The following is a 14,482-nucleotide window of genomic DNA, read 5'->3' as shown; positions in this document are numbered from 1 at the left end:
AATAAAACCCAAAATATGTGAACAAAATAGATTTTACGTGTTCTTTTGACTAATTATTACTATTTTTGGTATGTTTCGGAAGTCAGTCGAGTAACAGTAAAAATTAATGAAAAGTATGCTATGCCAGCAGTTCTAACTATTTTTGGTAAAATATTATATTTAGTACTTGTTTAAAAGTGTATTATTAAAATTAAAATTCAAAATTTTAACAAGTTTGGTATTGAGACTATGTTAGCTATGGCGCTTACGTTCCCGAAACCCTTACTTTTAATGTGTTCTATGTGTTTGTTGAGGTGCAGAGTAATTGGTTTGCTTCGAGGCATTAAGAAATTGTAAATCGATCTAAAATTTCGAAAAAAAAAAATACTTTATAACAAATCTTACTCAAATAAATTGTAATTATGGTACATTTAATTACAATAACATTTTTTTTCGTAAATATGTACTTTTGAAAATATTACTATATATTATTTATAACAATTGTTGCTGAAAATATTTGTATAGTTACAGTTTACATACAAAAACAAAAACAACATTTTAGTTTGCCTTTTATTTTGCTTTTTAATTTATTCCTAATCAATTCAGCAAATTTGATTTAATGTAACCATGCTTCAGGAAAGCTATTTCCCTAACAGTTTTTGCCTTATTTGTTTTAGTTTAAGCTCTTTCTTTGGTCTTTATATTTATATATATGCAATTAGATATATATACATATGTATGTGTGCTTATAAGCACTTTGACTTGAACTTTTATTTTCACTATGAAAACTTGTGTCCTTTGGTTTATTTGTCGCTGCAGGCTATTCTCTGTTTCTTCTACTTCTTCTTCTACCTCTTCAACGCCTCATTTATCATCTCCACTGCCACATTGGATGCAGACGTATATGTTTTAGCTGCTTCAATATGGCTTAGCTGCATCCTTGGAGCGCTTCAGTTGTACCTTCAAAGGTTTGGTGCCGATTTGAAAACCATGCATCGCCTGTATGGCTGCGCCCGCTGAGAGGGGATTATCGTAGGATACAAAACCGAAACATTTGGACAGATTAGTTTGCTTGTCGATGAACACTTTGGCGGACAGCACATTGCCGAATGGTAGAAATGTGGATGCGAGATCAGTGTCGGTGAATTCCTGAGGTAGATGGTAAATGAAGAGATTACTGCCATCCGGTCCTGCAGAGAGGTTAACAAATATTTGTGTAAGTGAATGTCTGCTTTAATATTTTTTAAAAATTAATCTATTACTACAAATTGCGGATATGTATTGGTTTCACCTCACCTTCGACTTGTTTCCCAGCCACTCCTGCTGCCGCGGCCTGCAGTGCTGTAGTGGTTAGTGGTGAAGCAGTTGTTGCAAAGGCAGCACCGTTAGTTAAGGGGCTTAGTGTCGGTGCATAGGGTGAGGTAAGGCTTTCTCCACCGGGCCCTAAATCAAATGTTGGAAAAATGTACAAAATATATTATTATTTAAATGTATTGAATTTCCAAATAGAAATATGCGCATAATTTTTCGACTGAAAACACGTTGAGTGGTCAGTTTGTTTACACGAGTCCACTGATTTTTGAACATGTCATCCACAAATGTCTGTTTAATAAATATCAGAGCCACACAAATTCACGGAACATACAAACATACATAGTTATGTAAATACATTAACATTCACAGCTATATATGTACGTACATATATGAGTTGACTACAACAACCTGCACAATAGATGGACGATAACATGCATAGGGGGGACTTTTTTCCTTGCTGGGTAGGCATTTTGCATATGACATGCTATATTTTTATTGAAATTAACAATTTTTTAATACTCATTGCTTAATATCGCTCCGTAGCTTTGTTTTTATGGGCGGTTAACTCTGTGAGTTTATACAACCTTTATGTGGTATTAAATTTGGTAGACAACAGCAGGACCAGCCTTTTTGTTGTATGTGAAAAATATTATTTTTAATTCCTTCATAAAAAAATCTATGTAAAGTGTGTAATTCTTTGTTTTGTATTAGGAAAAAGTATTTGTTAAAATTTTGTTTACTGAGTTCATTTCTTTGTATTTTTATATATAATCCTATTGCTATGTTTGCATATAGGGCGCATAAAGGGTGTCTATTTTTGTTGTCTTTTCTTTTTAAAGTTTATGATTTTAAACGTTAATCGTGTCAAATGAACTGAACTGAACATGCCATGAAATTTTGGTGCACCTGTTCTAGAAACTCTTACATCCTAAAGTTCAAATGTCTCAAGCAATTTTTATAAATTATACTAAAATAAAGTGACCAGAGAGAGAACGGTATCTTTAAAGTGAAGAAAGTGTGCCGAGAGAAATCGAATTTTTTTTTTGAACACACTATGGCTTGAAGTTGGCTGCTGGAGTTAGCAGTGGAAAATAATAGGTATTCTTAAGGATCTATATTATAATATACTAAACTATTTTCGTATTTTGCAAATACCATAGTTTTATAATCTCGCGAGAGAACAAAAAGAATTTGGGCTTTAGAGATCTCAACTCATTAATAAACATTTCTGATTTTTGTTGTTCAATTCAATTCCTTGATTATTATATATATTACCATTAGAATTAAAATATATAAAAAATATCAACTAATTCATCTGTTTCTATAAGATCTACTGAAGGAAAACATATCCCTGACTATTTTAAAACATTTTTAAATGATACAATAACAGCACCCTTTGAAAAAATCAATCGAATCAAATTGTTCAGTATAATTTCGAAAATTACGTAAGTTTGAAGTTCTAGTTTGGGATTATAGTTATTGTTAATATTTTTAATATTTATTTCCATTTATTTACCATTTTGCACACCTCAATCCTACTCATCTAAACTTCCTTTCCTTATGATCTGATCTCGTCGAAACTGTACGTTTTTGAACCTGTCGAACTGCCTCACTTCGAAGAAAATTTGCCTATCTTATATGGTATTTTAATCAGATTACCGCTACATCGTCACGATTTCGTTATTGTTCTATATGCTTTAGAAACAACAATGGTCAGACCAATCCTTACTTAGAACAAACTTATAATGAGTTTACCTATAATCTTTCGGATAGTTGGTACTTTTTATGTATGTAGATCATAATTTGATGATTTCACTTAAGCAAAAATTGTTGACATTATTGTTGTTATAGTATTATAAAATATTTCCGAAATACCAAAATATGTTTCGGAACTACTGCCAAGATACCAGACCTTGACTGATTGCTTTTTAGGAAATAGTTGAGAAAATGTTTCGCCAGCGAATTGCAAAACACTTCTAGTGGAAACTGACGAATAAGAATATTTATAAAATAAGGAGTCGTAGAGGCGATGTTATACGTCGGACGCAGAGTCTAAAGAATTATAATATAGTGTTGAGGTGAACCGGGCCCTAATTAGAAGTGTTGAAATATAAAATTAAGTCTATTGTGGGATATAAGATAGAGTGGGAAAAAATTTGGGCCCTCATTGTGTTCTCGCAACAAAAGGTTTGCTTTTTATTTGGTTTTTGGTTGGATCACGTTAAAGAAGACGATATTATAGATTGTTACACTTGGCACTGCCATTTCATGGTAATATGAGTAAGGGATTGGGAAAGATTTATAATTTCGGAGCTTGCAACTTTCAGTGTATACTTGTATATTGTATACTACTTTACTCGTGATAACTTAACTTGTTTTAATTGCAATCTCCTAATGACCTTTGTTTGATGTATATTATCGGCGTTACTACGTGGACCATCTCTTCTAGACAAATAATATTATATGTGCTCACAACTAGTTGGAGACGTTTATTACATGTATGTATACTATATTGTTATTTCTTTTTTTATTTGGTTGAATGAATATTATAAAACATTTTAAGACATGCAAATGTGCTAAACTCAAGCAGAACAAACAAAAACTAAATATTCTAAAAGATGCAGTGTTAATGAGCAAATCAACATAATAATTTTTCAAACTAAATATTACATGCGGTGCGCTACTAGGAAACATTAAAAACACTCATGAAAATAAGGCGACAAAGTCAGAAGCGCTAAACTCGAGTTAAGGCAACGTTGAGTTTTGTTCAAAGTTGAATTGTTTTCAAAGATTTGACTACTCAAAATTTCTTAAACACGATTTTAGCGCTTTATGCTTCAACTACACACAATATATCGTATACAATAATAATACTATATAATGTAAGGCTCAATTCAATAAATACAGACCCCATTTCCATACTGGCAGTTGGCTCATACTTACAAAGATTGGCGGCGGTGGCTCCGGTCAGCTGTGTAGTCATAGTTAAGGGCGTTTGTAGTAGATGGGCCATATGCGCCTGCGCCTGCGCTTGGTTGCTGGCGCTCAATGCCTGTGCCGTGGCATACGACAGGCCGTGTATTTGACGTTGTTGCTGTTGTTGGTGTTGAGACTGTTGTTGTTGTTGTTGTGATGAGGTGATAAGGTGACTGTGTGACTGCAGCGCTTGGTTTGGTGAATAATTGTGTGCACCTAGTGCGGCCAGCGTTACCAGGTTCTGCATCGGAATGGATCGAGCTGAGAGTAGTCCATTGCCAACAGTGTTGCTGGGCTGGCCAGACGCATCAGCTGCACCGGCTGTGGCATGGTTGGCGGCTGCGGTGGCGGCGGCGGCAGCGGCCGATAGAGATGCGGTTGTGACACTGTGATCCGGTGGGAAATTTAGTCCTGATATTTCCATTTTATGTGTTTTTGTTTTTTTTGGTTTTTGGTTTATCAAAGGTTTTTGTATTTTGGATTTTTGGTTTTTGTTTGAATTTGTTTGTGGTTTTATGATTTTGATTTTGATTTAGGTTTTTTTTTTTATTTTTTTTTTGTACATGACCACAGAGTCAATCATAGAGACATACCAAAAAATGTTCAACGAATATAAAAATAAACATAGAAGAAAACACACACCCAATTGGATTATTTACATTTACAAAAAAATTATTTTTGATATTTGCAGTTTAAGTAGTAAATTTCAAAAAGAAAAAATAATATTTCTTAAAACAAATACATATAAACATACATACAAAGTGTACGGGTAAAAAAATCATACAAAAATATGCTACTTACATAAATTAACTGAGTAATTATAGATTAATGTAAATAATTAATGAAAAGAAAATGCATAAAAATAAGGTAGTTTCGAGAAAACTACAATAAAAATAAATCACAAAAAAAAACACTTTGCGAAAATGCAATGCGGTTAGCAATAACAACAACAAATACAAGCTAAACTAAATGAGAACTTCAATGCGAAAATTAAAAGTGTTCCTCGACGAAATCGAGACTTTGCGGTAACACCTTGCTTATTAATTTGCGTGCCAGCGAATTATTTTGCTGCGAAATTTGTCACGCCAGACGCTTGTCACAGTAAGCGTTGTGTGTGCATTAATTAATGTCATTATTGTATTAGCGTTTAAGTCAGCGAATTGCATTGTGAAACCACTACAGCGGGTCAGAGTTAATAAATAATACACAAGTATGTATGTATGCACTTATATAATACATAAAAAAAATTCAATTTAATTGCATGCTTTAATTGTAGCGAGACATTGAGAATAGAGATTTATGCTTTAAAAGTAATGAAATCATGAGAGAAATGAGATAGAACGCGAAGAGTGGGTGGTCGTGTAGGCGGAGGCAGGCGATGAGCACGAGTGTGGTGGCGAAGACTGCTCTGCTACTATGGCAAAGTAGCTATTGTACATATCTAGACAAATATATACTTAATATATACATACATATGTATTAAGAAAATTTTTACGAGGTTCGTTCAAAAAATAAGGCAAATTCTGAAACTCTAAATATATAAGAGGAGCAGAGTTGCAAATAATGCATAAAAAACAAAAAATAATTGAATAATACCGAATTGAAAAAAAAGGAATTTTAAATCCCAAATACGGGATTATAGATTAAATAAAAAAATTATAATCCAACTAACCGTTTTCTTGGATTAAAAACTAGATTTTCAATTTTCAATCCCAACATCGAAATTTTGAATTAAAAAATTCGGAACCCTCGAGAGGAGCTTGTTGAATATATAGTTCTTTTAATTTGGAATTACGAAAGCTGTGCGCAAAATGGGTGTCGCCCAAGCTAACAATCGATCGACTCGCTTCGTCCTAAATCGACGAAAACGATTAAAAATTGTTTCCGTACTAATCGCATTCTCCGGATCTGACTCCCAGCGGCTTTTTACTTTTCTCAGTTCACAAGAGAATGGTTCTGGAAAAATTGACGTGATCTACGCTTATTTGGAACTAAAAGTTTAAGCGACCTAATGGGAGGGTTGTGGGCTAGTTTAGAATTAGTGTTTTGATACACTGCAGAGTACTGTAAGCTCCTAGAAACCGTTTAAGATATGGACTATGGAAATAGTTTTGAAGAATCACCGTTAAATAATTAGATAAGTTGTTGATGATGTAAACAGTTTCCTTTGTACGTGCCTGGTCTTTCCTGAGTTTTCGAACAGTAATACTGCATATCAGTACGGAATTTCTAAATTTACCTTATTTTTCGAACAAGCCTCGTAAGTATTATTCGCCAACAAAAAAACAAAAACAAAAAAACGTACCAAAGCAAAAAAGGCTTATGGTTTAATTGTAATCGCCGCAATTAACTACACACATATGCATACATACATATACACAAAACTAGAGAAAAAAGCTGTATACTTTTTTTCTAATAGAGCTGCATTCAATTACCAAGTGTTGGCCAAAAGTCTGAGTGTAACAACAGTTAGGGGAAATATTTGTTATGAGTGTTCGCAAATATATTGTTATATTTCTTTTCGATGAGTGATATAAGAAAATGGAGGATATCTACTGTAAAATTTTCAGGTATTCCTAATACTCCTAGTTCACACGGCTTCAGTTGCGCACGTAAAGAGTTATCAACGTATTATTTTTTGGTAATTTTTTGATGGTAATAATCCAGAATGTTTTGACAAACGGTCAGTACCATATCTCAATCCAGCGGAACAAGTCTGTTTATAGACTTCACAGAACTGTTTTCTAACGAAAATATATGAATTATCATCATCAACTGCAATGAGAACCGAAAATCGCGCATATGATGCCGTGAAAACGAAGCTAGACGAGATCGAAGTCAGGATGATAAATCAAGGAATGACAGCTTGATGTAGATATTTGAATTTTTTCTTTGAAGATAGTAATGAAGTTCTATTTAGTTCAACTGTGAGCGCTGTAGAGGCATGATTAGCATTACACAAAGTTGGAATTAGTTGGTTAATGTCTCAGCGTAGGCTTTTATGGGGTGTTGTGGACCGAGGTTGTGCTAGCGACCCATCACAAGACTCGTATGCGCATAAAGGTCTTACAAATTTATATTTATAAAGTAGAGACCAAAACCCTCGGTAGGTGTGAAAAAAATTAAATATTATAATAGAAATAAAACAAAAAATATATATAAATGTCTCTTCCAACAAATATTCGAAAATATTTACATAGGATTCAAAGGATATGTCTCAACATCCTAATAACCTCTAACCTAGCTAAATACCGTCAGTTTAACTAGAAAGAGACTACCAAAATATTTTATTTTTTTGTTTTTTAGATTTTGAGCTCTAGCACAATAGCTGTCACATTTCTATTGTCTGTTGTCCATCAAAAATTAAAACTAAATAAGCACACGATATTCTATTTAGTGCAATAACAAGAATACTAAGAGCTTTCTGTTGTTTATAGAACAAAACAAAATGTTATTTAAATTTTCTATTTCGACTTTCGGAAGTACAACCAATACGTAAGCAGTTTGCCATGAGTACTCCTCAGCTTTATTGCTTCCCATGTGGCCCATACTATCTTTCCTGAAAGCTTTCATTCTGCTGTCAAGCTGCAAGTTTATTTTTCAAATTTTAAAGGTCCTGCCGAGGCAGCACTCAACGCTGTTGACATTTTAAATATTATACATTCAAATAGTCACCTACAAAGCGCTTTCGCACAGAGTATGGCGAAAGAGTACAAAACACAATGGACGTTCTTTTCAGCATTTATACTTAGTCTGTGCTTGCACTTAAGTTAGTTGCACTGCTATCAGGGGCCTACGGTCTTACGTTTGGTGTCATTATGGTTGAAGGGCAACTCTCCTACTAAATAAATACATGAGTGCATACATATAATTCTCTTCATATTTATGAATAGTAAAGGAAAATAATTTTTGTTGCACATTCACACATATGAATATATATTTTTGTATATTTAAGTGTACAATTATAAATAAAATAAAATTTATACAAACACAAAATATAATTGTTAACATGTCTACAGTCATATCAGCAAAACTCAACACAGTTGTTGCCTTTCCTCTCTCGTACGGTAAATGTTCGTCTCAAACAAAGCGGAGAAAATTGCTTGAAACTGCCTAGTTCCATGTTGTTGTAGGGGGCCAAAATGAAAATATGGTTCTAAATGATTGACGTAACTGTCAGGTTGGCGTTGTTGTAAGTGCATATATACATACATACACATATGATCAACATTATGCGGGTCATCTTTTAGCACCGGCGGGTGTTGTAATGGACCCACCAAAAATGCTTCTAAGTGAATTTTAACAAAGCGGCTTTAATGCATTATGTATTTGAAGCACATATGTGTTTATGTAAATGCGGTTTTTTGCTGACATACATATATAGATATCTGCATTAGTTTTGTTGTAGTGACACGTCACAGAGATGTATGTGAGGGTTGCCAGTCAGTGCCTGCACATTTAATCCGATTACAAGTGTGCCGTCCATTATATTTTTTGCGCACATGTACTTGCTCCGGTCCTTTAAAGCATGTACATACTTACTAAGCATATACATTAATAATTGTAATGTGTATGTGTGGACAAGTTAATGCCTGCTGGTTTTTGTTAATCCTTGTAAAGCACTCGGAGATTTTGTCGAAAGTCGAGCTGTTTTGATATTCGCGCTGTGCGCCAAGTATCCCAAGTACAAATATGATTTTTTAAATACTTTTTGTAATTGGAATGAAAAATATTAATAATCACATTTGTTAAATTTTTAACAAACCGGAATTTCCAAAATAATTTGAAATGCCTTTTAGCTATCAAAACGTGTTTTCATTAATAACAACAACTTATGTTGTCTTTAAACTGGTATAAATGATTTATATTCGGTTTATTAAAGTTGCCTATATACTTAATTAATGCGGTTATTTGATTGACCATGCTTTTTTAAGCATAGCGGTTCGAAGACATCTTTTCTTTATATATATCAGTTTAATTATATTGCACCAGTTATTAATTCGAAAATAATTTACCGTATATATTGGTAAAAAATCTTGTATATATTTATACCAGTTGCAAACTTTTATACCAGTTTATTTTTATACCAGTTATTGGTTTTACTGTAATTTACTATGTACATCGTTAAAAAAATATATTATTTAATTATAATAATTTTTATTTTATATCAGTTTATTTATTTTATACCAATTAGGTGTTTGACCACAATTCGCTAAGTAAAGCGATTTGTAGACATATGATATTAAATTAAATCAATTTATTAATTTTATACTGGTTGTTTGTTTGAATACTGGAGATCAAGATGGTTAAAAGTGTTCGTTACTTTATAAAATCGTCTCATCTACAACTTCTAGGTTTAAAGGAGCTCACAATTGAATTCTATTCTATAAAGATGTTCTGAGCTGATTTAGCATTTAAGTAAGGTCTCATTAAAACGAATACCAAGTTGAGCGTTCCAAAATGATAATTATGCTAGAAATTGTGAAGAATAAACAATCAATTGTATTGGATAACCGGTTGAAATACTGATGGTAGCATTGTGATATGAAAGTCTAATAAGTGGCACCGTTCTCCTAAAAGCTAGCGTTAAATGAATATTCGATAACATAACTCTGGAATTTTTTGTGTTTGCGAATTTTGTGAAAAAACTCTGACTTCAAAAAAAGATTTGTACCGTAACTGGAAAACTTTTGAGGTAAGCGAGGTAGAATTTTTTTCATATTTTACACCAAATAAATGAAAGAAGAGGAAAAGAAGTCTCTTTTAGAGGTCAAATTAATTTTGTTTAAATAAATTACGGCCAAATAAATGGAATGGTTTGTCTTTACTGCTTTTCAAAAGTGATAAAGTTTATTATATTCATCATCATATTAAAATTTAAAATCGTCCTGTCGGCTTAATTTTTACATTTTTTTTATTATGTCACTAACATGACTTAGACTTACTTTTTGATAAGACCCGATTATCTGAAACTTCTTATATCAAACATAAATGTCAAACCCATATGTTTAATTTGACAGCTGGTTTGACAGCTGGTTTGACAGCTGGTTTGACAGCTATGCTTCTATGAAATTCCGTACCGCAAAAAAAACCCTTTATTATAGCTATGCTGACTTAAATTCAGAAACAAAACTTTTATTGTTGACTGTCAAAATATCACCAGCAAAAAATATTAAAGTTTGGTATTAAATAAAACTGTTGTTACACTCTTGTGGCATCTGACTTGTTACTTTTTGGCAGATACATGAATTGCAGCTGTTTCATATGGTTGGCGGTTCAGTACACACTACACATACATATGTAAGTGATTACAAATACATATATACATATATTGAGAGCTTGCAAATCTGTATATATTACTGTATACTCTTGCATTTGCAGGCTGAGGAGTTATTCACATGTAAATATATATATGCTCTAATAGACTGACATACGAGAAACAACAACAACTAAAACAAATAATCAAGGCACAAACAAAAAATAATAAACAACATAAACTATACAAGAAGGGTGCAAAAAATAATTTAGTTTCTTCTAGTTGATAGACATAACTTGGAGGGAAAGGAGTAGACAACGGTAGGGCGAATGTTGTAAATTTTGAGAGAAGACAACGCTTCCATAACTTCGACAATCAATGAAGTATGAAAATTAACGAATTTTGGAAAAAAAACCTATGTATGTATATGTAAGACTAACAACGTGACTGAGCTTCCCGCCAAACATTCCACTTTGCCGCACTTTCGCTTTGCCAGCATTCGGATCGAAGGGAAACTCTTTCACATCGTCGCCTACTTATTATTAAGAGTATTCTTGTTTGCTTTGTACGCTACTCATTTGTCACTCACCTTGTAAATACTGCGCTGGATGTAGACCGAAAGCCTGCAATTGCTGGAATAGGTGTAGCTGTGCGGCCGACGCGTTCATGGCATCCGTGGTGGTCAGATATGCCGATGCCTGTTGTGGTGCTGTGCCGGCGGCCGTTAGTAGCGATGGCGACACTGAGATCGCTGCCGAAGTGGGTACCAAAGCGGAGGCAGGATTAGCGACAGCGTTGGGTTGTGGGGCAGCGGCCACTGCCGCCAATGCTGCCGACATTGAGGAATTTGAGCGCACGCTGGCCGCCGTGAGGGGGCTGGGCACTAGGGTGGCGCCCGAGGCCGGACTAAGACCGTTGGTAGGCGTCGCACCCAGACCGGCGATGCTGCCGGTAGATGGGGTCGTCAGTGCGGTAATACCAACAAGACTCGCCTGTAGCTGCTGCATTTTCTTTTGGTCCTTCTCTTTTTGTGTGTCGGCGAATTTGACAACGAGCGGCGCCGAACAACCCTCCATGGTGCGGCTTTGATGCAGAGCCTGAAATGGCGTAAAATAATGTGCATGAAAATCTCGTTGTAGTCGAGTGTTAAAACAGATGTTTGTGTGCAATACTAAACGTTTACGAGCATACGGTTTAAATGCAAAAAGTTTCCACATTTAATTTCCGAAGTGCTGAGAAAATGTGTTTTTAATTTAACGTCACGACATAAGCTAAATGCTGGCGTATCTTACGTAAGGGTTCACTCTATTTCGAGTATTTAAATGCATATTTCAAACTATGTGGAGCATGTTGCTTTGGTGGGCAGAAATTGTCTTAAACGTTACTGCTCCACTGCTGGCGGGTTAACGCGCAGGAAATTTTCCTAATTACTCTCATGTAATGTAAGACAATACTGCAGCAAAGCCTGTGGTGGCCAGGAATTATGGTGACGGTAATTAAAGACCACTGCCGGCACACTGTCTGTGCGGAGAGTTTATTGCAGGCTGCGCTAGAAATCGGCAACACGCCGCAACAAGCCCGAAACACTTGGAAGCAAAGAGATCATGTTACAACCGCGGTGTGTAGCTGCCACTTGCAGTTGAAGCAAGCATATTTTGTGTAATGAGAGAGAGAGAAAAGTATTTAGCATTTGGCAGTGTTTTTAAACTACTTTAAACTCCAAAGTACATAATATTTGCAGTTATTTCATGTTTGCGGGAAGTTTAACGACTCCAAAGTAATCAAATGTATATTTTCATTAATTTCTGGTGCGAAATGGCAAATATGGAATTAATCTCCTTGACAAAAAAGCCGAAGATAAAAAAGATTTCAATATTTTTCGTAAGTTATTAAATAAGATTTTTCTGCTCAACCCAACTTAGTGGTCCTGCGCTTCTTGCGATGTAATAAAATAATTTGTTGTTAAAATTATGCATTAAATTTTAAGAATTTGCATTACCGTAAATTTTATTTGGTCTATGTGGTCTTATGTGGTTCGGACAGACGATAAGTAGATCATCAAAAACCTTACTGAGAAGATATAGCTAAAGATTTCAATGTGATATGTGTGATAGTCTCTGAGTACTCTCGTTGTCTGATTTGAAAAATGCAGTTTCGAGAAGAGCACGTTGAGTGTACTTTAAGGTAGAGAAATTTCGTTATTTTTAAAATATTGTACTGATCTAACCCTTAATCCAGAACTAAGTCACAGTGAGATTAAGATACACAACCCTTCGGGGCCTAAAAGAGTGAATGAGAGTACCCCTAATCCACATAAAAAAAACTATATATTTACCTACATAAGTAACATCTTTAACTATCCACTAATAATCGATTCATCTTCATAAAAAATTAAATGTTGAACTACATTTCCTTGAAGTTTTTTAGTTTTTCTTGCTTTCAATTTCTTCAAAGCAAACTTGAAGCAAACTTCTCGTAAATTCAATATGAATTTCAAACCCTTGAGAGTTTCATTTCCACTATCATTTCTATTTCTATTCCTATATACTATGTATTTCTAGGTTATTCTTTATCGTACTTTAGAAATTTCCGTATCTTTTTGCAATAAGTCGCGGTTATATTTTTGCAGTAACTGTCAAGATGATTAATTGCACCAACACCAGAGCTTGTTGTATACTCGTACCCAGAATATTTGCCATGCAATCGTGTGAGGCTTCACGAAGTTAGTGGTACATATATATGTATGATATGTATGGCTATACCTAGGCTGGAGTATGCCCCAGCTTGCACTCGAATTCATAGGTATTTGCACAAACATACACGCATTTACAAGAACAGCGGAAGAGGTCAACTATTAGTACATGGGAAATGAAGTAAAATCACAAACTTCCGCTGCAGATGGACATTAAGGGACATACATTTTACATATACTTGTATACATAACTATTTGCATACATATTTATTCTAATGAGGGAGGCTGTACTGTATTTGAAAATTTTAAGGGTTGCGGAATAATTTTGTATGGAATTATGTGAACAAATTATTTATGCAACAATGGGGTTGTAATTATAATTGCTTTCTTCTATATATATGTAGATTCGAAAATTTGTATTCAAGTCGTTCTGTTTAAGCAGAGAAATTGCTTTAAATAGTTTGAAGGAAGTTGTACATATATGCAAAGATTTTAGGTTGTCAGTTTCCAACCATTTCTGCTAGTTCGTTGAAGGTAAGACTGTCGTGATGTTTCGGCTTAATTCTTGAAACAGCTAGACAATGAAGGAGAGAGTGTCTAAATATTTCTCTCCTATACAACATTGACAAATAGCGTCCGTTAAGATTTTTAGCCTAACCGCATATAACCTTCAGAATAATACTACGATTGCGGCATGATGAACTTTGCTGACTATTAGATCAGTAGATCTGCTAAGCGCATGCTAGGTACATAAGTCCAGTGCTAGTATGCAAGATGAAAACGGAGTCCTCCGTTCCACTCCGGTACAAGCGAGGGGGCTGCCCTTTCTTGCTAGCTCATCGGTATTGTAGTTACCAGCGATTCCGCTTTGACTACGCACCCAAATTAGTCTGATAATGAAGTAGTTTAATACTGTTTTTAGTGGGGACAGACAATCTTTGATTAACCTTGAGCGCATATTTAGCCAGTTTAGCGCTAATACAGCCGCTCTGCTTACCTCCCTGAAAGAGACTGCACTTTGGAGCAGCACGTCTAACAGCAACTTTTGCCTGAAAAAATAGTACCCTGGTCCGGTAGCCTAAGGCTACGATTCACATAGAGCTCTGCGATGCAGCGGTCGAAGTTTTCAGGGACTGATGGGAGCAGCTCTTTGCACACGTTCTAGCTTCTTGACGAGTATAGCCTTTTGATCGGCCTCCCCAAGACGAAAACACCATAAAACATTATTGACTTGACTACGGTTTTGCAGAGCCAAAACACTACCT

General features: G+C 34.7%; 1 protein-coding gene across 7 annotated transcripts in view; it reads right to left on the bottom strand.

The window, feature by feature from the left end:
• Positions 1-535: 535 nt before the first annotated feature.
• Positions 536-14,482, bottom strand: part of LOC106623627 (CUGBP Elav-like family member 2) — a 152,621-nt gene continuing 138,674 nt past the window's right edge. For 5 of the 7 annotated variants that reach the window (XM_070106207.1, XM_036366783.2, XM_036366785.2 and 2 more), the window contains 4 exons: positions 11,115-11,622; positions 4,237-4,680; positions 1,276-1,422; positions 536-1,169 (listed from right to left, as the gene is read on the bottom strand). In XM_070106207.1, the coding sequence (XP_069962308.1) occupies positions 898-1,169; positions 1,276-1,422; positions 4,237-4,680; positions 11,115-11,622 (1,371 nt within the window). In that variant the 3' untranslated portion in view covers positions 536-897. Of the gene's footprint in view, positions 1,170-1,275; positions 1,423-4,236; positions 4,681-11,114; positions 11,623-14,482 lie in introns of those variants that run through there. The other 2 variants (XM_036366784.2, XM_070106208.1) reach the window with 2 other exon arrangements.

Source organism: Bactrocera oleae, chromosome 3 (assembly GCF_042242935.1).
Source record: "Bactrocera oleae isolate idBacOlea1 chromosome 3, idBacOlea1, whole genome shotgun sequence".
Taxonomy (NCBI): domain Eukaryota; kingdom Metazoa; phylum Arthropoda; class Insecta; order Diptera; family Tephritidae; genus Bactrocera; species Bactrocera oleae.
This window is presented reverse-complemented; position numbering and strand designations above follow the sequence as displayed.